The 27,884-nt window shown below is 34.7% G+C and overlaps 1 protein-coding gene across 2 annotated transcripts in view; it reads right to left on the bottom strand.

Moving 5' to 3' along the window:
• Calcrl (calcitonin receptor like receptor) overlaps positions 1-27,884 on the bottom strand; it is a 90,322-nt gene that overhangs the window by 21,443 nt on the left and 40,995 nt on the right. For both annotated transcript variants that reach the window (XM_051184368.1, XM_051184369.1), the window contains 6 exons: positions 21,052-21,142; positions 18,620-18,705; positions 16,560-16,695; positions 15,102-15,212; positions 14,569-14,681; positions 12,880-12,971 (listed from right to left, as the gene is read on the bottom strand). In XM_051184368.1, the coding sequence (XP_051040325.1) occupies positions 12,880-12,971; positions 14,569-14,681; positions 15,102-15,212; positions 16,560-16,695; positions 18,620-18,673 (506 nt within the window). In that variant the 5' untranslated portion in view covers positions 18,674-18,705; positions 21,052-21,142. The remainder of the gene's footprint in view (positions 1-12,879; positions 12,972-14,568; positions 14,682-15,101; positions 15,213-16,559; positions 16,696-18,619; positions 18,706-21,051; positions 21,143-27,884) is intronic.

The following is a 27,884-nucleotide window of genomic DNA, read 5'->3' as shown; positions in this document are numbered from 1 at the left end:
ATGAGACTTCTAACAGTGGAACCAATATTTATCCCTAGTGCACAAATGGACTTTGGGAGCCCATTTCCTATGAAGGTATATTATTTCAGCCTAGATATGTGGAGGAGGGCCTAGGCCCTACCCCAAATGATGTGACAGACTTTGATGATCCCCTGTGAAAGGCCTCACTTAAAGAAGATTAGAAAACTTGCTTAAAGGGCAAATTTGAAGCATTTTAAAATAATTGATTACAAGCATTAAAGACGTCTTTTTTATAGTAACAGCAATACATGCCAGACCTGGGGACAGAAGCCTGAAATCTTAATTATTTGGGAGGTCAAGGCAAGAAGACAAAATGTTCAAGGCTAGCCTGGGCCACAGAGGAAGTTCCAGACCAGGTTTAAAAGTTTAACTAAATTTTTTTTAAAAAATCACTATGCTAGGAAAATATTTCAGTAGTAGAGCACCCACCTAGCATACATAGAGCCACAGCTTCAGTCTCCAATGCTGCAAACTGATTAGCTAATTAATATTAAAACTAGGACTGGAGAGATGGCTCAGGCGTTAAAGGCTAGGATCACAACCAAATAAAATTAAAGCTAAAAGTGGTAATATTTGAATGCAGTAGTAAATGAAAGTTGAAAAATAGGACCTGGGGAATATAGTAGCAACATTTATAATGATAACAGTTAGTACATGGTATCCATGTATGAAACTCAAAAAATAAATAAAAATATAATATTAAGAGATAATTATAACCATTGATATTAATGACATGCTCATTGAAAAGATTGGAAGAAGTTAAAGGGTTAACCATAGTTGAAAACTTTTAGGTTGCTCTCTGTACATGTGAACATCTGCACTCTCCTAGCCTACATGTCTGTTCCCCTCAGAAATTTCTTTTCTATGTGATTGTCCCTTCCCCGATCTGTCTTAAATGGTGAAAACTTAGGAATGAGCAGCTGGTATAGATTGTCCTCTGAAGATGTAACTGAGTGTCAGCCTACATAGCAAGCCACAGAGCTCTGCTTTAACAGTCCCGATATTCAGCTGAGCTGTCAAGACTGTTAGAATAAACTAGATCACTGCCAAACCAGTTCACTCTGTATTGAGAAAACATACCCCACTGCCTAAAATGTTGGCCTATTGCTTTAGTGTCCTCCATTTCTGCCTTTAGGCACTGCACAGAATAAACAAATGCAGACAGATGCTATCTAACATATGGCTTCCATCAAGGTCTAGGGACAAAAAGGTCTCAGATTCAGTGATTCCTATTGTTTCTTTCTAAACATACTCATTAACACATGTAAGTAGATTGGTGTAGATAAAAACTTGTAAGTAAAATTTTTAAATCTAATTATTAAGCAAATTATTTACATAAAGAAACATGCTAAAATTTTGAGATAAAATTTGTCCTAGGGACTGCAGGGCATTTTGTAATGTGCTGGGAAAATCCTCTTTCACAGCTAATGACCTTTTTTTTTTTTTTTTTTTTTTTTAAGACAAGGTCTCCTTATGTAGTCCTAGCTGGCTTCAATCTTGTTATGCAGCTTAGGATGGCCTCAAACTCACAGATACTCAAATGCTTTTATCTCTGCCTCTAAATTAATTATCTTATTGAAAGGAAATGGAGAAACAGTAGATCTGGGGGAGAGGAGAGGAAGGAGGGGAGGAAGAAGAGGCTGTGGTAGGGATGTATTTTATGAGAGAAGAGTAAAGGGAAAGAGAGAGAGAGAGAGGCACCACCATGCCTGGTTGGGGGTATTTTTCAATTATTAATCTATGTGCAATTTTTTTACCTTCTCTAAATTACTACTTTACTCAGATATTAAAAGCAATGAATTATAATCCTTGGAATTACATTGCAAAAAAAAATCTTGCTGATTTCTTTAAATAACTACCCTTTCTATTTTAGCATAACCACAGAATAAAAACTGAGGTTTAATGAGTTTGTATTGTTTCCATTTGATATTCTTTCCTGATAAGTATTTTAGAAAATCATTTCAACATGCAGTTTTTGGTAAGCAGAGTTATACAGGCAATTGGTAGAAGTATGCCAACCACACCATTCCTATGTGGGCCATTCCAGCTCTCTTTTGGAACAATTTTACAACAGATGGCAGCAAGTCGGCACACATGGTCCTGACTGGGCTTCTGAAGCCTGAACCTGCCTTATAGCATTTGTTTGAACAAGTTTTTAACACTCTAATCCTTAGACTTCTTATCTATTCTACAGGAATCATCATATGATTGCCTTGAGGGGTATGACACATGTTCTCAGTACAACCTATGGGGAACACTTATTAACGCTAATTGAAGTAAGTAACACATACTTCAATTCTGCAGTCAATAGTTTCCTGACACAATAATAAGATGGCATCAACTTCTCCCTCAGTGATTTTAAACTGCCTCAATAGTGAAACAAACATGTCTTATGTAGCTCAACAAAGTTATTAAAAACCTATCATGTCTTTGTTACTGGCACAGAAATTTAACATTCAGAAGATTATTCCAATATGATAAAATCTCAATTGATCAAACAACCTAAATTATTCTCCCAAGTAATTCCATTTTGTCTACATATATCTCTGAACGTTTACTGCATATATCTCTGGCGTTACTGCCATGGTGACCCCAATTCTGCTGTTGAATCTTCAAATTTGGCTGATAATGTGGTCAAGGATCTTGTCTTAATTTTCCATATGGGTTTGCTGTATAAAAAGAAATTTTAAGCTATTCTTCTCAATATTAATGATGAGAAACATAAAGTATAGAAGAATGGAGCACAGTGATACAACTGTAGCCCTGCCTATAAAGCATTACTTTCCTATTTTTTTCCAATAAAGCTCTTTTCTTGTTTTACTTATTTATTATGTATACAGTGTTCTGTCTGCATGCAGGCCAGAAGAAGACACCAGACCTCATTACAGATGGTCATGAACCACCATGTGGGTGCTGGGAATTGAACTCACGACCTCAAGAAGAGCAGTCAGTGCTCTTACCCTCTGAGCCATCTTTCCAGCCCCCATCTTATTCTGGTTTATCTAATTTGATTACTGAGTGCTCAGTCACCTCCCATTAAATCACTGGCCATGTATTTGAAAGGGCAGCTCATGTCAATCTGAGTACTAGCAGAAATAATAGGCAGAAAACAGCTAACACACCAAAAGAAAGGTCTACATTTTGATCATTGTCTATTGAAATGACAAGTACTGATTAGAATATCTGATTACTGGTGACAGGAATATACATAATCTCTAATGACATTCTTTTTGAGGCTACTTATGATCATCTAGACATCTAGATTAAAAGACGTGTGTTTATTTTCATAGAATGCTTAATAAAAATCCCTGCCTGGAGTTGGCCCTTTTCCATCACTCTCCTTCCTTCTCCATCCTTGCCCTTCAGGGCTACCTCTTCAGTGTCACAGATGAATCAGGGCTGTACAGGGAGCAGCCATGTTTTCACATGGCCAGCTGAACTCTTCCTATGTGTGAACTATGTCGTACAAGTGCTTTCCCTAGTCTCCTAATGGGCAGGAAATCATCAGCAGAGAAAACAATCTTTGAATGTTTGCATTTCTTGCACTCTGGAAACAAACAAAACCCTTTTAGAGGTAAAATCAGTCAGTAATGACAGTAGCCACCATTTATTGAGTCTTTAATATATCCCTGACACTAACATAAGCAAGCTAGTCATTACCTTAACAATCCCTTAAGATACCAGGATCTTTTAATAAAACTGAAAGTTGTTCAAGGTCATGCATCTAACAGATGACCTATTGAGACAAAAGGCCTTGAGGAAGCAATGAGGGTTTTGTTTACTTTACTATTCAATTAGTTACTATTTGTTTATAGTTATCTGCTGGCCACTGTTTCTAGATTCTGGGGAAACAGTTGTGAACTGCTCAGAACAAGACCCTAATAAGTTATTTTTTTATCACAGAGGGAAGTAAACAGACATGAATTGATGCCCTTCTTAATACTTGTGCTAATTTTCAAAAAATTCAAAGGCTATCATCAGAGTAAAAGGCATTCTCAGGACAGACCCAGTCAGGAGAGGATAGTGGGGACATGGATTTTGGGTAGAGAAGATACCCTTAGTTAAAGTGATTAACTTGGTGTTTTAAGGAGGAAGAAGACCAGAGGGTGACAGCATAAGGTAAACTGCACCTTTCTACAGGTGTAGAAAACTAATTAAAGAGATTAGCTTACAAAGTATTTTCTTAATCTACAGGATTGCAGTCAATTGTTATGTTTATTTTCCTACTTTCTAATGGATATACATATATCTGGTGTGTGTGTGGGTGTGTATGGGTGTGTGTGTGTGTGTGTGTGTATGTGTGTGTGTTGATTTTCTAATTATCCTCATCTTAAGATCTCAGTTTTTAACATCTGAATACACCACCAGCAAGTGCAGTAGTACAGTTTCTATCCTCTCAATGGCTTTGTACTTCCTTACTACTAAAATTATGCTACAATTCTGAAGGGGTTTATTTGGAATTTCTTATATATAGTCACATCTGTGCGTGTGTATTAGGAAATGAAATTACTTATGTCTGCAAGACTACAAGACAAGATTACAAAATGCATTCACTTTTGGAAGAAAATTACTCTTACTATATGTTCTCTTTGTACAACAGATTTTGATGCATTTAAGTAACCATATAGTTTTATGACAAGCAATGGTTTGCCAAGTTAGTTAAGATAATTTTGAGTCATTCTATACCATTCTAATTTAGACACATTTAAATAGCACTTTTGGTTTGAATTTTTCAAGAAATTACATAAAATATACTTATGAAGAAGTTAATATTTATAAATATTTAATTTAAATATAAATATAATATTTATAAAACATCTATAAAAATTTAACTTTAACAATATATGTAGATTCGAACTACACATTTACTTCTTAAAAGAATCCCAATTCTGCAATGGGTTATTTACTTTTATTTCCCTTTATGAAACTCTACTCAATTAGCTCCTAACAATAGTTATCTTAGAGTAGAAGTGGGTTTTGCTGAGAAAATTCCATTACTTCTTGCCCTACCCTGCCCTTATCCAAATCTAATACTCTAATGTGGAAAGGCAAATTTATTACATAATTCAGTATATTTTTTTTTAAAAATTTTCCAACTACAATTCATATTATGTAATAGAAATGGTTTTAACTCACACAACTTTCAGTATGAGAAACACAGTTTTCAACACACTGATTAAACTGCAACTTGGAGACAGACTGAGTATGATTTGATAAACAATAATAAGAAAAGCATATTTAGGTAAACAATATACAGTGTTAAACTAGAAGGAGCCTAGGACGAATATGTATGACATACTATACATCAGAGCCTAAGGACATAAAACTTAAAAAAAAAAAATGGACCATAAGAGTGTGAAAAGCCATCCAGTTGGGGTCATGTAGATCTGACAGGTCCTGTGAAGTAGGGACTAGGGCTTCTCTCCTGTCTCTAGATTAAGGCAGTTATCCCTCCATGGGGGATGTGTTTGCAAGGTCCTTTCGTGCACCAGGGATACATCCTGGCTCCACTGTCTGAGGTCCCTTAGACTGCTCAGTACTTCTGGCTGAGACCCATATTCAGGGGGTCCTGAGTCAATCCCATGCTGGCTTCCCAGCTATCAGTCTGGTGGCCCCTTAGCTCCTCCTTGTTCAGGTCAGCTGTCTCTATGTGTTTCTGCTGCCTGGTCTTGTCCTCTCCATCTGCATCTGGGTTCTACTTCGACTCAGTGGTTATGTATGGGTGTTTACTCCTGTTTCCATCAGGCATTAGTTGAGGGCTCCATGGATAAGTTAGTTGTTGATCTCAACTGGATCGCATTCCCCTACATATGGAATTGGGGTGGGGGGATGGGAGGGGAGGGTGGTTAGAGTGCATGTGAGAGGGCAGAGAGGGTAAAAGGGAGGGAAGGAGGGAGGGAGGAAAAGAAGGAGGAAGGAATGGAGGAGGGAGGGAGAGAAGAGGGAACTGGGATCAACATGTAAAATAATAAATTAAAAAAAAAATGCTTTGACTCCAAAATTTAAGTTGAAGGACAAGTTACTGGGGAAAAGGAGTTCTATTTTTGTTTCCACAGAAAATGAAAAGATGTGGATTCCTTCCAGACTAATGTGGTTTGATCAAGCCAGACCACCTGAAACAGAGTACCAGGTGATCCTACATTCAAAACAGCTGGACAAAGCAGCCTTACAGACTACAGCCAGGATTTCTGCATCTTCTTCGAATCCCCCATGACAGCGCCCCTTACCAGCAGGAAGTAGTTTGGAAAGAACGACGCCCACATTCCCAAATATTGTCTATAAATGTTTGTTTTCATTTAAATGGACTTGGTTGTATAAAATAAATTAAAAAAAAAAAAAGAGTGTGAAAAGCAAGGATGTGTTGGGGGGATAGGGTTGACAGACATTCTATCAGACAACTCCAGATGATTGTGAATTGAACCCTTGTCAAACTACCCACAGGTCAAAAGTAAAGTTTTAAACCAGCCACTTTTAAGTGACTGTTCTAGTTTTCCAGACAAGTTTATTAGACAGATCTATAGACCAAGATTCAATGTAGGATTCCTGTCATTCTCAGCTACCAAAGGACAGTTATATATAATGTCAAGTACAGCTATAAGGAAAAACCATACCTGCTCTAATTCAAGAGAAATGTGAAGACAAATAAAACAGATGGTTTAAAATATTCAGATTTGATCTGGGAACAAGGTGAGAGTTTGGGCCATTTGTGTTGAAATGTATAAGTGCAAAGTTTATGCATAAGCACTACAAGGCTAGCTCACTAAATTGAGAAGGCTTGACTCACCAATGGGAGCTTTGTCTTGCTGCATTTTATTTGAGATTTATGACAATAACCTAGAAAGATAATTTCTACATGCTCAAAATTATGTGACTTGCTTTAAAAGAATTTGGAATTAGCATATAAAATTTTAGCAAAGATGCCCTTTCAAGAAATCAAAACAAATTGAAAAAAATAGAAAAGGAAATGAGCCATGTTTTCCTGACAAGTCAGATAGATGCTGCATGCTCTCTTTTATGTGCAAGTAGATGAACCCTTTTATCTGAGTTGAAAGTAACATGCCCATTTGCTATGCTTTCAGTTTTGTATGGTAATTAAAACATAATTTGTAACTAATCCAAGTAAAGTTTATTTATTTTTTATCTAAAGGGTTCTGCTTTGTTTTTCCAAGGATTATTATGAGTAAGTCATTGCCTCTGAGGGCTTGGCAAACCCCAAAGTTATGTCTCTATCTCTCCCCCTCCCCTTCTGTTCTCTTTCTTCTAATCTCCTGCTCTGATTCTTTACTTTAATTGGGTTTAATATAAAACAAATCTATCTAGTGAGCAGCATTTCATGTTCTCTGTTTCTAATTTAAAGCATGGATGAGTAGTAGACCGTTGTCTTCCCTTTCTAAGCAAAAAATAACAAACAGTACCCTAAATCAACATTCTGTATAGTTCTTGGTTCTTATGAGGGTGGACCAATTAACCTTGATTAACAAAGTGGAGAAAGGAATTTCCTCTACCGAAGACTAACTGAAGAAGACTGCAATATGAGGAGCAGGGGTAAAAGACAAAAGGAGCATGTGAATGGATTTTTCACCCACACACAGATTTTATCTGAAGCATCAGCTCCTCTAGAAATGGTTTCCAGGTTACTTGGCATGAAGTTAATAGTTCCTATCGTCCCTGACAGTCTATGAATATTCTTCATGCAGCATTTAAATCTAGGAATTTCTGAGGTGCTCAGATTTTCTTTGATTGGTCTGTAGTCTGCCATCTTATTTTACTTGGACATGTCTGTGGATCAGAATTCAAAGTCCCAATCTAATGGCTTTCTGTTTTGATAGAGGCAGCGAAGCCTGGAAAACCTCAAGAAATTTGTTGGAGGGTAGAGATAAGATATGGACAAGCCAGTCCTGGATGGGAACTTACAAAACCTTTATATCTTCATTCTCAAGTTTATTGAGTGCAAGATACTGTTCCAAGGTCTAAGTTGTGTGAGGAAACAAAACAGAAATGGCTTCTGCTCACCTGAATTTAATTTTGTAGTGTTTTTATATTATTTGTATTAGACAGTATTTAGTTCACCGAACTATTCATTCCATATTTGCTTTCATTTACGTGGATATTATAACTTCCTTCTAAATATGGTACATATAAAACTTTTAAATTTTTATTCTAAAGACATTATAGTATATTTACTAGGAGAAAGTAGCTAAACTGAGAACTTTTAAGGAACTTTTAATGGAAATACTTGTAGCAATGTCCATAACTTGAGAACACTGGATTTTAATAAAATACTGTCCATCATTGTATCTCATTGACAATATTGATATTATAACAGCCCTAAGCAAAAAATAGTCATGTAGGTGGTAATGTCATCTGCATGGCAAGCAGGTGAAACAGCACCAGAGAAACATGCCCTGGCCTGGTAATGAAGCTGTCTAGGAGTCTTTGCTGCTCCAGTCAATTTCTCCTCACCCATTTTCATGTAAATAACTCCAATAAAAACTCATTGGTTTGCCAACTTGAACTTCAGTGGTATCTGTACTTCAGTCTGTCAAGGGCTCCCTATCCAGGATGAGTAAATGAGTATGTGGTGTCTTCCTAGGAAAAGTGTTGTTATACAGCAGTCTACTTAAAACATGGTGGCTCGCTTTAAAAAAAGAAAAAACTGAGCTTACTTAAAACCAGAATCGGGCAAAACACACACTATTAATAAGTGTCAATATCAAGATTAAAATATATCCCATGCTTTTAAACATTGTATTTCCCCATTTGTTAAAGTTCAGATTCAAATGTGTGCCTATCACACTAAGTCACAAAAAAGCTTGATGCTTTCTTTTATAAAGTTCAGTAAAATAAATAGCTAGTTCATTGTAATTTAATATAAACATTAGTTAAGTGCAAGATAATTATTTGCAGTATATTAATATTTTTTGTACCAGCAAAGAACGAAATTTCTTAAATAGGTAAGTAACTTATTTGATTTAAGAAGGTTTCAATTGTGTGGCACTATACAATTATTTTTAAGAGCAAAAATGTTAGCAGATAACAAATACTTGCATTTATTATATATTGATCTTTAATTTCTTTTTCCTATAATTTTTTATTTAAGCCATATAATTCCTTTTTTCTTCCTTTTTTTCTGCATCAAGGTTTCCTCTGTGTAGTCCCAGCTGTCCTAGAACTCTCTCAGTAGACCAGGCTTGCCTTGAACTCAGAGATCCACCTGTCTCTGCCTCCCAGGTACTGGGGAAAAAGGTGTGCACCACCACTACTGGCTTCTCTCCTTTCTTATTATTCAAAGTCTATTCGTAATTATTTGGACTCCAGAGGTCATATTTCTAACACTGTATATCGTAACCTTTTATGACATAACTCAATAGGCTATTTATCTAGAAAGCATGAGGACAGTATCTGGGTCAACATGAAATATCTGGCCTTCTTGGAAATGAGGTTTGTATCTGTCTATTGTGTCTTTGAAAGTAATGTATTTCAGATAAATATATGAGTTCATATTTTTAAAAACTATTTCCATAGATAGTTTGGAGGCTTTAAGTCTTAAACTTTAAATATTGGTTGAGTGGCTTTTGTTTCTAGAATAAAAAGTGTGTGTGTGTGTGTGTACCAGTTTCTTTGATGTTACATATTTTAACTTAAAGATAATTCATTTTAATTCAAATTCCTTCTCCATTCATAGATTCTTAGGCTTTGAAAGAAAATTATAAGTCTTCAGGCCCAGATATGAACCCAAAATAGGAACAACTGACTATATAATATCCTTTTGTGTGTATGAATGTGTTCAGGATATTGTAGGAGTGTGGGAACATGCACAAGTGTACGTATGTATGCATGTGGAGGTCACCAGTTGACCTCCAGATATCTTCCTCAACCCTCTTTCAATTACTTTTTAAGAATATGTTCCATTGAACTTGGAGTGTACTGATTTGGCTAGATTGGCTGGCCAACAGGCCATGGAGTCTTTTCTCTACCTCCCCAGCACTGGGATTACAGGCACCAGTTTCCTGCTCCTGGCTAAAGATTCAAGTTCAAGTCCTCCTCTTATGTAGAGAGCACTTTCTCTGACCAACCACGTCAATAATCTTGGTAGATTATTATATGATTTCTCTTTGAAAACTCTGAGTGACAATGAGGTCTACTGATAACTAGATATTCACTACATTTTGTTTAGCTATTAAGAGGTTTTTAATCCAAGCCATATATTTTCTCCTCTTTGTTACTGTACAAACTCTATTCCTAACTATAGTTATTTGTATTCATGATGGTATTATGCTTCTATCACTGTACATCTTACTCCTTTATGACTTAACGTTCTTTGTACTTTTATGATATAATCAACACAGATATTGTTTGCTCTAATATCTCAACCTCCTTGATAATCCATTTATTATGAAAGTGTTTTCTCCTTTGAGAACTGAATGAATGAATGGTCTTATTGGAGATTTAGACTGATGCTATACTTTTCCTGGTCCAGTTTGGCTTCAATATTGTTTGCCTTGGCAGCCTAGTTTGCCTCATAAGCCCAGTGAGTATTTCTTTTATTAACTCAGATTTTTTTTTTTCACATGAGAAAGTAGTATCAACTTTGCTTTTCACTTGATGGGTATTTTACTGACATCTTTGCAAAATCAGAATTACATGAAGGCATATGACCTAGAATTCCAGAAGACCATTGTTTTCTTTCTTACTACTGGTTTTGGAACACAATGTAATTGCTATTAACTTTATCAACTTCAGAAATTTAATGTCTTGGGATGTTTTGGCTTATTACATGAAAAATAGAGACAGTTAAACTGAAGAGTCTCAGCTGGAATGGTTTTTAATTTAAAGAGATTATTATCTCTCAAATATTTTCAAATTTTTACACCATGTCCACTGTAATTACTTTCAGCTTCAGTAAGGAACTCAGGAAGAGTCCACTGAGGATATGATCAAGTATAATTACCAGATATGAAACATTTAATCAAGCTAGAGAGGTAGAAAAGATGATAGGTAGGACTCATTAATAGTTTTGTGTAGATATGAGATATAATAAAAAAGCAACCTAATATTTTTAAGCAGAGAATGACAAGTGAGATCTGTATTTGATACAATTTCTTTTAAGATTACAGGTGAATTAAGAAAGCTGATTTAAAAACTACTAGAAAAACATATGGGAATGGTAGAGCATACCTTTAATGCCAACATTTGGGAGGCAGAGATAGGCAGATCTCTATGAGTTTGAAACTAGCCTAGTCTACATTCAAGCTAGCAGTGGCTACATAGTGAGTCCCATCTGAAAAAAGATAATGCAAACTGGATTTGGAAAGGATAGAAAAGGAACTATGAGAAGTAATAAAAAGAAAATGAACTCTGAAATTACTGCTAAATTCCCGATTAATGCAACTGAGATTTTAGTGATACCATTAGTGAAGCTCACTCTGCAAGAAACCTGTCTTAAGTTTGGAAGAGTTGGATGTTATAGATTTGTTCCAAAAATGTTGCTTTTAGAAGACTTGGATGGATACAATTCAAGAAGCACAAAAACTTGTATCTTTGATCAAGAAATGTCAAGACTTTGAAAAATATAAGATATTTGCACAATAAAACAAAAAATATATTGTAAAATGGGCTAGAGAGATAGATAAGTAGCAAAGAGCATTGGCTACTCTTGCAGAAGACCCAGGTGAAATTGCCAGATCTACATACTGGCTCACAGATGTCTGTAACTCCAGTTTGTGGGGATCCAATGCTTCTACTGACCCCTGTGCATACCAGACATGCCCATGGTTCACAGCACCCATATACATACATACATACATACATACATACATACATACACACACACACACACACACACACACACACACACACACACACACACACATATATATATATATATATATATATATATATATATATATATATATTTCAGCTACTGTGGAAACCAGTGTGGTTTCTCAGGAAAATAGATATCGGTACACCTCAAGATCCAGTTATACCACTCTTGTACATAAACCCAAAGTGTGCTTCATTTTACTACAGAGATGCTTATTCAACCACGTTCATTGCTACTGAATTGATAATAGCCAGAAATTGGAAACAGCCCAGTTGTCCTCTCAACAGAATAGATTTAAAAAAAAAAAAAAAATGTGGTACATCTACACAATGGAGTACTATTCAGTCATTGAAAAACAATGAAATTTGCAGGTAAATGGATGGAACCAAAAAAAAAAAAAAAAAAATCCTGAGTGAGATATCCCAGTCTCAGAAAGACAAATACAGATTGTCCATACAACCACAGAGATTAGGTGTAGAGTAAAGGACTGGTGGGGAGATAAGTCTCATTAAAATGACTCCTATTAATATTCTTCTGTACTCATAGACCACGCCTTGCTCAGCCATCATCAGCGAAGCTTCTGCCTGCAGCACATGGAAATAAATATAGAGACCCACAGCCAGACATTATGCAGAGAATGAGATACTATAGAACACTCAGCCCTAAATAAGATGTCTTCATTAAATCCTTTCCCTCAGAGCTCAGGAAACCCTAGGGAAGAAGAGGCAGAAAGCATGTAGGAGTCAGAGAGCATGGAGGACACCAAGAAAACAATGTCCACCTTCTAAACCAACATGATCAAAGCACATATTTTATTTTTATATACCTAATAACTTTATGAAAAAATTAGAATTAAGATATTTTATTAATAATTTGCTTATTTCATGAAACTAACATAAAAATTTTGTACTTTACATGTTAAACTTAATAGTATTACATATATTTTGTGTATTTTGTTAGCACATGAGTTCAATATATACATAACCTGAATTTACCACAGTTTTCAAATTTAAAAAAAATTTTAATATACTTACTTGAAATAAAAAAATATGATGAGAGAGATGAGCAGTGATGCAATAGATAATCCATGTCCAATTATAGTTAGGTAGAACAAATTCAGTGCGGTCTATAATTGTGATTAAAAAATAGAATGAATTCTGTATCTAAAATCTACTTATATATTAGATAAGATGCAAATTAATCAATTTTATTTTAAAAACATGTTGACAGATTTATAATCACTTGTTTAAAAACCAATAAATATTTAGAAACATGTAAATGAAGTACATCTATTCAAATTTACTAAGTGAGTATTCAAATACTTATAAGTCATGTTTCTTTCTAAGAAATCAGAAGTCACATTTTAAATCTTTGAGGTAATGCATTTCTTGATCTAGTTTTCACTGTATATAAAATCAGTTTTTATATTTAAAATCAAATGATACTCAAGATTTGGCTTATTCAGAATTAAATACCTGATAAGGCTTCCTTTATCTATTTAGGTTTTTTTATTTCTTTTCCTAAATCTGAGGCTCAGAGACAGATCTTAATATGGCAAGTTAATAAAACCTTTGATCTATATAAATATATTTTAACATTCTCTTTTTAGTTTTTCTTTTCTTTCTTTTTCTATTTGCATTCCATATTTATAGAGGGTAGGTGGGTGGGTGAGTTGCTTGGTGGGTTGCTTGGTTGTTTGGTTGATTGGTTTGTTGGTTGGTTGCATGATGGGTTGGTGGGTGGGTAGGTGGGTGGGTGGGTTGCTTGTTTGGTTGATTGGTTAGTTGGTGGGTTGGTTGGTTGGTTGGATTGTTGGATAGTGAGTTTGTTGTTTGGTGCGTTGGTTGGTTAGGGTAGGTGGGTTTGTTGGTTGGTTGACATTTTAGTTGGTAGGTTGGTTGGTTGCTTGCTTGGTTGGTTGAATGTGGATTTGGTTGGTTGGTTGGTGAATTGGTTGATTGCTTGGTTGGTGGGTGGGTGAGTGGGTTGGTTGGTTGGTTGGTTTGGGTTTGGGGTTTGGGTTTGTAATGTAAACACCTCTGAATAAGCAAAGCACACATGATACACAAATACAATAATACCTTGCAATTATTGAGTGTTTACACTACACTTGTCTTTTAAGAGCCACTGAAAGAAAACTACAGTTATCCTTTTGAGTACACAAAAGATTTTTTGTCTGTGGCTATGGGGTAGATAAAGTGCTAAAACAGGAAGCATGTAGCACTTTTAATTATACACATACAAACTGTAACACATAGAAGTATTTTGAAGCTTCATTCTGTGAGTATTGTCCTTAACTGTCCTTTTAATTCTAAGTTTCAAGGCAAGAACATGACTGAAACGGTCCTGCACAGTCACTTAGGATGGGTGCCTTCTCCTAAGGAACCTATCCTGTTGCCTACAAGCAATTTTTTAGGTAATTCTAGAATTCCACTAGAAATGAAAGTTTTCCTTTATAGTATGCTTTTAAGTTATATTTTCTTTGAAAAATATGAAAGCCCAATTCCAAGGCTCTGACTTGTAAAAACACTGTTACCTAACAAGATTACTTCCCCAGTGCAATGACAGAATCAGTAGCAGCTTTTCCACAGATTTTTCTCATTGCTCTCAAATGATATTAGGAAATGGCTTTAGTGTGGAATAGAGCATTGCTTTCTTGTTCCCCATTCTTATTGAACTGTTTAAAAGTGTAAACCAAATTTCAACTCACACTTGTAACATACCTTCACTTTTTCATGTGTGCTATTATTACACAGAGTATAATTTGTCCATGTTCTGTTACTATCTGGATGTCTAAACCAGTTTCCATCTTGGTCACAGATCTTTGTAACCTTTTCTGTAAAAAGAAAAAAAAATTAAAAGAGGCAGGAGGGAGGGCCCAGACCCTACACCAAATAACTTGACAGATTTTGATGATCCCACCTAGAAGACATCACCCTCCCTGTGGAGTTGGAGGGGATGGGATGGAAAGGGAGGTTAGGGGACATGGAAGGGAGGGAAAATGAACTGGGATCAATATATAAAATAAAAAAATAATAAATATACATTTTAAAAAATTAGTTCAATAAACCTACAGTTTAAACAATAAAAATTTTTATTGTTTAAATGAATTTAGAAATAGAAAATTAAAATCAAGATAGTTATATACTGCAACTCTTTCTAGACTACTTTTGTAATACGTTCCAAATGCATTTAATAAACACAATGTTCACTAATCAGATTTCAATAAGATCTATAACTAAATTCTACCATATACCTGAAGGATCAAAATCCTGAAAATAATCAGGGCAATACTGCATTGATTCAGTTCCTGCTGCAACATCATTCCAACACAGCCATCCATCCCATGTTCTGTTGCAGTAAAGGCCTTAGAGAGGAGATAAAAATGAGGGATCACTAAGTCTCTGTAACTACTCAGGAAAACAAACTCTTAAGAAAGCTTTCTCAATGCCTTAATGCAATAGAAGTCTCCTGGAAATGAAGATAGTTCTGATGCCCAACATTAACTTTTGGTACTTAAACCTTTATCTAGATCATCTGTAAAGAGTTAATTCAATATGGAATAAAATTATGTCAGTTGACACAGAATTGCTATACAAATGTTTAATTACTTTATACTTCAATCTTATTGATGTCCTAAATCAGATAATTGTTTTTGCAAATATCAAAACATACTTTTCTGCCTGCTACAATAAAAATACTGGTGCAGCTCCAGTAAATAAATAGTTCTGAAATATTAGTAGATTAAATTAATCTTGAAGGTGCTAAATGTGAAAAAGGGTTTTGCTATTTCTAAAAGCAGAGCCCTTTTTTGTGTTTGTTTGTTTGTTTGTTTTTGGTTGTGGAGACAGGGTTTCTCTGTATTGCTTTGGAACCTGTCCTGGAACTAGCTCTTGTAGACCAGGCTAGTCTCAAACTCATAGAGATCTGCACACCTCTGCCTCCCGAGTGCTGGAACTAAAGGCGTGCGCCACCAATGCCCGGCAAGCAGAGCCATTTTTAACTGTAAATATATTGTACTTTCTTATTTGACTACATACAAGTGTATTATTAATGTTTTTTTTTCTAAATGTTTTGAAATCTTTCTTTTCTCTGATAGGAAAAAAAAAAACAGAATTATCTAAAGGGTCCACTTTGTATCCTATATTTGAAACTAACTCTCCGTTGGGCTTCCCAGATTAAAACAGGAAGTTCTTTTGGGTTTGGATACCTATGGAAACTCTACTTTGGTTATTCATCTTTTATGTCCTGAATCAAGGCATATGTCTGGTACTTGGCATTAATGACACAGGCTTTTCTTAAGGAAAATAGAAACACTTAGACTTTGATAGCTTTGCTACCAAATTTGCTATGAACATATGTGTGTTATTAAAAAAAACTGCATACAAGTTTTATCAAGCAAGGTGTTTTTTAAAATAATAAATTAACAAATTACATAGACTGAAGGTCAATGATTATTGACTTGTCTTGTTTTAATATTAGCATATATTAGTATTTTTATACCTTTTAAAGGATAATTCTGGAAAATTCAGTGTATGGAGTGTTTTGTTAAATTTTACTAAAAAGAATGAGTTGAATCATGTCATAAAATACACTTCACAAATACATAATGAAAAGAAACAACTAATTAATTTTTAATTAATGGATGTGAAGAACCCACATAGATAGTTCTTTTAAATATTTGTAAAGTATCTGTAGAATTAGTAGTAGCTACCTTCTGCCTGTTGAACAGGATCTTGCATAATCTTTTGGTAACATTCATATTGAGCAGTCATGATCTTGTTTCTAGTGACTCCCAGTTCTGTTTGGTTAAAGCCTTCTTCTTCTTCTGGCTCTGCTGTGACAAGAGTCTAAGGGGGTAAAACAACAATGGCTTTAGAATGGTGGAAATTAGTGAGCAAACTGGTGGAAAACAGCAAGAACAGTGAGGTGCTTGATCACTAGGTGACTCTCATGAGGAAAATCCCCAGAGTGTGGTATTCACCAATTTCTGTAGTCTAAACTCTTACTGTGTCCAGTTTCAAACAGCCTTCAGGGTGCTGCCAATGACAGCACTGAGAACCACCGGTGACTCTCCGAAGACTCTGGTAGTTGGCTGACTACAGCACAGCCTAAAGCACTGTTCTGAAATGCAAATAGCCATATTTACAGCCCCCCCCCAATGTTTTCACTTGCTCTGTGAATGTTAGCAAGGTATCCATCACTACTACGAAGACTCTATTTCATAGTAAAACAGTAGAAAATAGCATCTGGATATCAGGGAGTAGCCATCCCATGGAAAATAACCAAACTTTGTACATTTGTAATAACAAAATAATAATTTCCTCACTGCATGGCATCATCAGGTAATAACCTGATTAGCACTAATATTGACTGTTAATTTCTGGTAGGTTTGAAGTAATAAATGAAATCCTAGACCATCATGACTATTTTTAAGGCATTTGATTTTATTTTTCAATGTTGGGGGTTGAACCCAGTGGCTATGTAAGTTAAGCAAGCACTGTAGATTCTGAGCTTCATCCTATCCCAAGACAATATTAGAAAATCAAAATAGATAAAACAAAAGCCATTTCTCTGAAAAGGTTTGTAGAAATTAAGCAAAGTAGTAATAATTTCTAACACACTGTCCATGGATGAATTCAAGAGAAAGGGCCACAGTACCTTATATTACACTAAGCTGATTGGCAAAATGCTACAGTGTTGCCTTCAGGAAACTGGTGCTGGCCCATGTAGCTTGCTGGCACACTTAACTGAGGGTGGTAGCTGAAGAAACAGTTCTGTCCTTTGAAGTCTAGTCACTTACCCAAGATAATATCTCCGAAGTGCAGACACTAGACTACTTCTAGGCTTGAGGATGTTTTCCAATGTATGTACTTACAGAAATGTAATATTGTTTTTTTTTTCTCATGTAAGCTTTCAGTACTGGTTTTTAATTCCTTTGTTTGAACCTTTTTGAGGGCTTTGCTTAGAAACACCACAGGAAAGTTCTTTGCTAGCACAAAATTAGATGAGATTATGTCTCTGGGTTTCCCGCTCACATAAAGAAAGAAGAGCATCATTGGCTGCTTTAGTTCAATGCAAAGAACAAGATAAAGAGAAACATGACTACAGATAGGAAGTGAGACCAGGAAGCATGTAGCTCTTTGGGGTTTGGTAACCCTCTGACTTTACTTCTAGCTTCATATCAATGACACACACATGTAGAGATGCACATGGATGTACACATACACATGGAGGCACACTTGACTTGCCCCAAATTCAGCATCAAGATCTATTTGAATGAGTGAATTAACGAATAAATGAGTAAACAAATACAAAATACATTACATATCTCCTAGATTTTTTTTCAATCGATACGTGACAATCAATTGGTGAAACAAAACACATTTGAAAGACTAGAATATGGGGTTTTTTCTTACAAATAAGTGAATAGGTATCTCTCTAAAAATATATTATGTGCTGTGTGCAAACCACACTATTACAAAGTATCACCCCAATGTTCTTCTAACTCTACCACTTTAACACGAGATTTGCTCATTTGAATCCATTGATTTTTCCAACCTCCTTCAAGGACCCAACAGTCCATACTAGTTATAGAAATTCAAAGCAGAAAAAACTACTGAAAAGAAGTGGATTGTTGCTGTGTTACTTGGATATAAAAATGAAATCAACTTATTTATCTAATAACTACTTTAATTTATATTTATTAACTTTTATCAATTTGGTATATAAATAAGTAAAGCATAGCCATAACTAATAAGATCGGATACTTACCATATTAAAGGGAAGGAGAAACATAAAATAGAATATATGTTTTTTCTCCATCATTAGAGTCCAAATGAACTTGTAGTATGTTCAAACTGTAATAAAAATGAAATAAATAAAATTCATTACTCATGAAATCAATATAAGCTTCAAAAGAAAATATCTGTTATAATGCTACAGTAATTCTAAAAATTTGATTAGTAGTCCTACAAATATTGAGAACATTGTGGCTTAAAGTAAAACAGAGTTTAGTGAAATATATTCTAGTTTAATTTGACTTACAAATAAGAAAACACTGCATATGTATTTTTGTGAGTAATTAGAATGTATTTTGCTTTCTTTACCTTTACCAAAATTGAAATAAAACTACTTAACTACAAACATAATCAGCTTTTTGTGACTATCTTTTACATTTTATTATATATATATAGTTATCTTTATTAAGTTTTATGTAGTATTATCATTAAGTATTGTGTATTATTAAGCATTATGTAAGTATTAAACTTATCTGTAACTTTCTGACTTAAATTTAATGAAGGAAATTTATTCTCAGGCCAATTTCTTGATAATTAACATACAAACAACATAAATATGAAGTTTCAAGCTGCTGGTTTACTAGGGAGGCAAAGGCAGGAATATCTCTGTGAGTTTGAGGCCAGGATGGTCTACAAAGTGAGATCTAGGACAGCCAGGACTGTTACACAAAGAAACCCTTCAGAAAGAAAGAAAGGGAGGGAGAGAGAGAGAGAGGAAAAAAGAAAGGAAGGAAGGAAGGAAGGAAGAAACAACGAGAAGGGGGGAGGGAAGGAAGGAATTTTGATTCTTCAAGGTAGAAAATGGTAATTTATGTTAGTACAGATTATCATTGGATGGGTTTTAAATCTCCTAGAAGACAAGCTTGCAGGCACATCTGTGAGGCATTATCCACATTAAATTAGCTTCTGGGGACTGAAAAGACAACCAGGGAGCCTGCATGGGACTGATCTAGCCCCTCTGCACATATGTTAAGTTGTGTAGCTTGGTCCTCCTGTGGGACTCCTAACTGTGGGAAGAGGGGCTGTCTCTGACTCTTTTACAGGCTTTTGGGACCTTAATCCTCATACTGGGTCTCCTTGTCTAGCCTTAATACATGAGGTGTTTAGTCTTACTGCAACTGGATATGCCATGTTTTGTCGATATTCAGAGAAGACCTGGTCTTTCCTTACACAGAAATGGTGGAGGAGTGGATTGGGGGTTGGGAACCCAGGAGGGATTTGGGGAAGGGACTGGGAGGAGAAGAGGGAGGGGAAACTGTGGCAAGGATGTAAATACAGAAATAAATAAATTTGTTATTTTTAATGTTAGCCTCTGAGTATGACTGTGAGGAGATATCTGGATGGGTTCGTTGATGTGGGAAGCTCTAAGTTAACTGTGGGGAGCAGCATTCTGTGGCCTGGGATCATGACTAAATAAACAAAGACAAAGCAGGTTAATTGGGAGCATCCATTGATGTCTGCTCCTTGACTGTAGGAGCAAAGTGACTAAATTACTCAAATCCCTGTCATTACTTCTTTGACAAAACAGACTCTATCCTCAAACTGTGAGCAAAAATAAACCCTCTTCAAGATTGTTTCCTGATGGGTATTTTTTGTTAAAACAATAAGAAAAGTAGTGAAGACAGAGACTAATTCTTATAAATCAGGAAATAAAAATATTCTCAAAGTCATCTATACTATTGAAATAAGGCTATGGGGATGAGCACTATTAAATTCTATTGTATTTCTAATGTGAGATTGCATCCTATTCTGGTGAAAATGGCCTCTCACACATCATCTACTAGCTGAATACTGAGACCGACTCCACTGGGCTGAACCCCTAAAGCTTACTTCCTAATGGTATACTATAACATACTAGCTTTAAATGTCTGGGTTTTCATGATATGGGCACTAAACACAATACATGCTTAAAATGTAACAATGGTTTTTCACAGGAAATAAAAAAGTCTTCAATAGGTATCTGCCATTAAACAATGAACTTGGATTAAATTCTGTTAGAAAACAAGGCATGACATTCATTATATAACTATTTTCAGAATAAAATTAGAAGGCCCTTTTCCACATGACCCCATGTTTTGCATTTTCTATGACATGCATTGAGACTTGATCAGTTGTTAGATTTTATCAGCTCCATTATCCATCCCCATTGACTCACCTAACTAGCTGTTACTGTTATTTTCAAGCATAAGCAATCTTCTAGTTTATTGGTCAGCTACCCTGGACTTGCTTTTTAGATCTTAAGAAAAGAATACCTGAAAATCAGGAAGGGCTGGATTATTCTCACATTTTAAAAAAATAGTGTGGCTAGATTGAAAAGTAAAGCTTCTGTATTTAGCAATTAACAAGTTGTTGTTTTAGTTGTTAGTTATGTTTTACTCCCAGAAAATATAATTTCCAAATACTTACACGCACAGTTGTCTCCAGACTCAAATCACATTTTCTCCTGGATCATATTCGACATTGTCTTCAAGAATTTCTTAATTACAAGGTTCATGACCTAAAATATGGATTGATTTAAAATAATTTAATATGATATTAACAATACAAAATATTTCCATAATAAGTTGAAATTTTCTAGGTAATACTCATACTAAAATTATACATTCTTGAGCTATTCTAATTTTTAACAAACTACAGAAATGATACTGGAAAGAATAGTCTTTTTCCTGACTTTTGGTATCTTTGTTTATAATATGTTTGAGTTACTATAAAACAGTTTAGTCACTGAATGTAATTTTTCAATATAAATCATAGATTATATAATAACAACACAGATGACCTAGAAATGTATGTATTTCCTATAAGTAAAAAGTTTTCAAAGTGGTTATATTTTCAAAGAAAATCCTGGCAGGCCTGGAGGTATACAATTTTAATCCCAGGACTCTGGAGGCAGAGGCAGGTGGATTTCTGTGAGTTCCAGACCAGCCTGGTAACCTGGGGAGTTTGAAGCCAGGCAGAGTTATGCAATGAGACCCTCATAAAACAAATAAACAAAAATGATTTTGACTATTAGCATTTACATCTTTTCTTTCTTCATTGGTTTATTAATATATTTTCCTAAAGTATTTGTAACTTTAGTAGATTTTTCTACAGTTATTTGTATTTTTATGTGATTTACAAGTACTTTCAATCATTCTACCTTAAAACAATGAGTATGGTTTTCTGAAACTTCAATTATCATTCAGAGTCAATTGAAAAAAAGAGAGAGAGAAGCAGTTTTCTGAGGATGAGAGGGATACATGCATTTGTATTGAAGAGGGGTAAGGGTCCATGTAGTTTTCTAAGCTCTTATTAGCATAGCAATCATAACTTATTAAGATGCCTGGTTAAGGAATATAAAATTATAGCAATTTGAAATTCATCACTAAATAACACATTTCATCTGGAGCTGGGGGCAGTACAGAGTACTCTAGGTTTCCTGGGATTGTTAGTGAGTTAATGAGTCATGGAACCCTGGGAGCTCTGACCTATGACCTGCTTCCAACCATGCTGCTATTGCAAAGAAGCAAAGATGTCAATATTGATTTGTTCAGATCAGCATGAACATAACTTTACAGATTCTATTCATAAAATCACTATCTCTCTATACATGGGTGGATGTATCTCCCTTTTAGCTTTTTTTAAGTATCATGCTGTTAATCATGATTAATTTTGAAACATTTTGTTATTCAAACAATGAGAAAAATAATTCATTTTTGTGTTAAATATCCAAAACAAAAATTATATTTGCAAACTCTATTTTTGGTGGTTACATATCATCTGATGTAACTAAATATTAAAGAATCTTTTCTGAAAGCCAGAAACATGGCTCAGAAGGAAAAGATGCTTGCCACCAAGCCTGCCGACCTGAGTACCCAAATGACCTGATGACCCACAGGTAGAAAAGCAAGAATAAACATTCCTAATAATCCTAATAATATTCTGACCTCCACACATACACCATGCAAGTGCGTGCCCCCTCCACAAAAGCACAAAACTTAATTAATGAATACAAAACACTAAATAAAAGGTTACAAAGCTAAACACATGATCAGTTGGTTTAAGATTTTGCCTCTAATAAACTAATATTTTGTGATTGGCTACTCTAATTTTTTCAGTTCATTCTCTGATAGCTCCAGTTTGTCTTTTAGTATAGAGTCAGATTATAGCAAATTTGTCTGGAAGGCTTGCAAGTTTTATCCCTACTTGTGCACACACATGCACACATGTATAATACACACAAGCAACTCTAGTCACATCAACACAAATATCTAGATACTGGCCTCAAGTGTCTACAGTTATATATCATTTATATTTGAATTTGAATTGATTATCTGTAATATCAGAAAGTTGAAAATAAATTCTAGTGAAGCATATAATAATATTGTTTTAGATGTTATTTGCTTCATATTTGTTTATATTTTGTTTTCAAACACAATATTAATTTTCATTTATCTAGGATAGTTGGAACATTGAATAATCCAACTGACTTTTTGATTTATATAATTGTATTTAAATTACAATAGATTTGCAAAAATTCCTCTGAGATACAGCTTAATCTTCTTTTTAATTATCTCTTATTGCAATGTATTATTCCTTTAAGTTTTCTATTTCCTTTCATTTGATAGCATGGTTTTTCAAAGACAGAAGCGAAATTTGAGTCATCAGTGCAATTTCCTGATTAGAAGTACATGAGTATCTACTGAATACATAGATAAATAAATGAATTAACTGACAGAGTACTTTATAATACCAAAGTTAGTATCAAGAATATTGAGCATAAATAGCAATTGTCATTTCTTATTTTAGAAGATTTTTTTGTTGTGAATCTATACCAGCAGTTTTCATCCTGTAGGCCACAACCTTTTGGATCATATATTATATATTTATATTACAATAATAACAGTAGAAAAATTACAGTTATGAAATAAAATAATTTTATGGCTGGAGAGTCACTACAACATGAGACACTGTATTAAAAGTTCACAGTTTTAGAAATGTTGAAAACCACTGCTCTAAACTGACAATGAAATTCTGATGTAAAATACTTATAGTAGCATCTCTACTTTCTTACAAGATTACATCATGAAAGCTATATAGTCTTTAAAACTGCAGATGCCAGGATGTCAAATAAAAAATAGTCCACTAACTCTGGAAAGTATTAAAATTAAACAAAATTTAAAGCACTGAAAGCTATGTTTAAAAGATGATGAGTTCATATTCTTCTGTATGTATGTACAAATATATGCAAATCAAATATAAATAAATATAATTCTGTTTATAAAACAGATTGGTTTAGCAAAACAATTCTTTGATGACTTAGACACATGTCAAGATTAAATTTCCTTTATTATTCACAGGAACTAAAATCAAGGCAAAGTGCTTCAAAATCATGTTTGGAGGTTTCCCAAATATAACATATTGAGATATATTTTCCCAACACTACTCTTATTTTGGCCGTTATCTACCAGATTTCAAAACCAGAGTTCTAAAACTGCATCTTAGTGATATCTATCTTAGTTATCATCAAGTCGTGTTGGCCACAATAACTGGAGAAATATTCTCAATGCAAACAGCTTCACTTTTACAGCTTTCTACCATCACTCCATTCCTTAGTGATCTAGTACACTTGCTCCTGGGAACAAGGTGCACTTCACACTGAGTACAGCATTCCCAATCAGCCTATGTTTGTTAAGATTATAGCAGCAAATTTGTGTGGCAATCATCAGTCATACACAAGACTCAAAATATCCAATCTATGGTGATTCAGTTTGCTGTTGTCATCTGCTGTTACAAGGTTTAGCCCAAGTCTCTCTGATAACAGCCACAGGCGATGAGTGAGAGCAGTGAAGGAACCAACCCTTTCACCATAGGATCTTTAGATGAGTCATAGATAGACCATGGTGGGCAAGTGGATGGCACCATTGCAAATGTAACTGAAAATCAACTTAAATTGTGTCTCATACTGGTAAGTGCAAATTTTAAATTGTTTCTTATAAAGTTCATGAACTTATTGGAGCATAACTATAAATATTGCTCATTTAAAAACTATAAATCAGTATAAGTTAATCAATATTAATTTGTCAGGGCACAACGATGCAAATTCTCCTTGGGTCTCCAATTTACTATTAGTCCAAGAGACTATGCTTGAATCTGACAATGAAAATGGAGCATTTGGCTGACTAATAGTGAGCCTGAAGAAACTGAAGTTCTAGGGAAAGTTTTGTATACAGTGTATTCAAATAGTGGCATCATAAAAAACGGTAGCATTCTAAGTTTAAAAAAGAGATGGATATATGAAGCTTGCTAATTTGACTTCAAGGCAGGTTGGAATAGCCTTCCCTAACACTGAGCTAGTATGCAAGCCAAGGAGCTCAGAGGCTCTGTGCTGACTTGCTTATCTGATGAGCATTCCAGGCTGGATGGCTGAATAACTATTAAGGCAGATTCTTTTGTGATCAGGTTTGGGATTTCATTTTACACTCTAGAGCATTTACTCATGGGAATAATTTTCCCATTGTGGGCATAATTAGCCACTTTCCGGTAATTTTAGCCACACTCTTTTTATTTGAAAAGGCAAGTGGCCAATATCAGCCCAATTAGCAAAAGGTGGAAGGGAGCCTTTAAGAAAAAAAAAAAAAAAAAATACAGCTCTGCAGCTCTGTACTTGATGGAACACTCTCCACATCTAATGTGGAAAGAATTCATTGAAGTAAGATGTGACTAAACTCTGATCAGGCTAGCAAAACCTCTGATTTAGGCTGGATGAGCCATGGATAGATGATAGATAGATATAGATAGGTAGGTAGATAGATATATAGATAGATAGTTAGTCAGAGCCCTCCCTTCTTGTAGGGTCATCAGAAGAGCACATCTTTCAACTGTAACTGCACAGCAGGCAGGGCAAAGTATCAGGATGCTCTTATGCATCTTTTTACCATATGTAAAATATGGAGCCAAGTACTGACAGTCAGCTAAGAACTGCACACTATAAAGACGCCTATGACATTATCAGAGCTTCTGAATCTGGCCCTGTTTAAAGTTAATTACAATTCTGAAATTCCTCTTCAGTGTGAATACGAAATTTTGATTTTAAGGTTTGCTTTGTTTTGTAAACATTTTGAGAAATTCTGTTGTAGTAGAAAATTCACTAATTTTAGAATAAGATTCACTTCGCACTCTATGAAAGAATAGCATGAAATACCTACAAAATGAGACAACTGTGTTCCTTTCCATTATATAATCTAAATACTTCAGGATTTTTTAACCAAAGTAAAAGTTAAAATTTTTTACCAAAAAAAGTTTTTAAAATGTTATCATTCCTTGTCTAATATATTCTTTCTCTCTCCACCTTCCTATCTCTGTCTCTATCTTTCTTGCCTTTTGTTAGAAACATTATAAAAATGTTGTAAAAGAAAACAAAGTCAAACAGACAAAAACTAAGCTTGCTTCACTTACATACATACTATCCCAGATTGCTATATGGAAAAACTAAATCTTTCCTTCAATTTAGCACAATATTTTGTGTTCAACAACAACAAAAAAAAATCCAGTGTTTTACATAGATTGAACTATTTTGCTTTGTAAAGAAAAATACAGTATCCTCAATATTAGGTTTCAGAACTTGAATTTCAATTTACATACAAAATATTCTATTTTATTTCACAAATATATGTTAAGGAAAAATAACCAATTACATTGAGTTGATGGAACAGATCTCAGGATATAGTAGGAAATTTCACTTCAGTTTAGATAGGATCTATGATTGCTTACCCTATTCTTCAGATTGCAAATATATTTCAAATACAACACCAAAACCAAAAACAGTTATGACATAATTAGAACTAGGAAAACATTTAGCTTTCTATTCTTTCATAACTCCTGTCCATTACTGCATCAGTCCTTCCCATCCCCCTGTAATTTGCCCTTCCTGTTTTCTTTCCTTCACATTGTGCTGTTCCCATATGTGTATTTATTAGCATATATACATATGCTGTTAGCTACAAACTGCATATAAGAAGGAATATATAGATTTTTTTTCTTCCTGAGATTATGTGACCTCACTTAATCTTTTATATTTGAGGTCCATTCATTTTCCCACAAATTTTGTAACTTCATTTTTCTTTTAGCAGAGACTTTCATACAAATATCCATCCACTCTGCTTTGGTGATGGAGGCAACCAGACTGCTCTGTACAACACTAAGTTACTGCAGTTGTGGCAAATCCCAAGAGCAAGGATGTCTAATGAGAAAACTAACATGTATTTCATATGTGTTCCAACCCTTTTGCAGAAAGTAACAGTAGTAAAAATATTAAACACTAGAATAATATGTCAAAATTTCATACTATCTTTTGTCCCCTTTTTCTATGATTTTCCCTGAGTACTAGGTGTAGCCGTTGCACTATATAGATATATTCACTAAGAAATTTCATAAGGCCCAGCCCTAAATAAAGAGCTATCGGCAATCAATGATGAGAGAGAATCAATAAGTTTTCTCCAAGGAAGAGCCTTCTGCTGGGTTACCTAGCCCCAAGTGGTCAGTCTTAAAAACATACAAATAAGCAACACTGTGTGTGTGTGTGTGTGTGTGTGTGTGTGTACTTTTAGCAATAAGAAAAGAGGGGTAGTTGTCAGGAAGTGTTGGTGGGATAAAAAGAGGGACTAGAAATGATATGGATACATTATTTACATATGAAATTCTCAAAAAAATTAAAAACACATGCCTAAAGCTTTCTTCTGGAAATTAGAAGGATTAACTCAAAGACAGAGACAAAAGTAGGTTGCTGAGAGACTTCTAATTTATATTAGAAATCTAGAGTACACCACTCTAAGCAAGTGAGTTGAATAAATTGTCATGTGAGCTGACAAGGCAGTGTCTAGATTGGACAAGGCTTCGGGTAAAAGGTGTATGTCTCTCAATCCCAGTGTATGCGTTAATACTCATTTTCTATGTGGTAGTTTTTGGAAGTGGGGCATTTGAAGGTGGTAAGTTTAGATGGAGACGTGAGAGTAGAATCTTACCATGGGATTAATGACTTACACAAGAGGAAAAGTAGGAGGGTGTGTTTGTATTGTGTGTACATGTATGTGTTCATCCATGCACATCATATGAAAATAACCAGAAGGGAATCTTCATTAATAACACAGTCGGGAAGCCAGGTTTCCATTTTGTGACTTCTAGAACTCAGGCCATGTTGATTTGTTAGAACAGCTCACATTAACTAAGACACAGAAACATATTTAAATGTTCATGATGTT

Source organism: Phodopus roborovskii, unplaced genomic scaffold, assembly GCF_943737965.1.
Source record: "Phodopus roborovskii unplaced genomic scaffold, PHOROB, whole genome shotgun sequence".
Lineage (NCBI taxonomy): Eukaryota > Metazoa > Chordata > Mammalia > Rodentia > Cricetidae > Phodopus > Phodopus roborovskii.
Note: the sequence above shows the minus strand (reverse complement) of the source record. Positions and strands in the feature narration are given on the sequence as shown.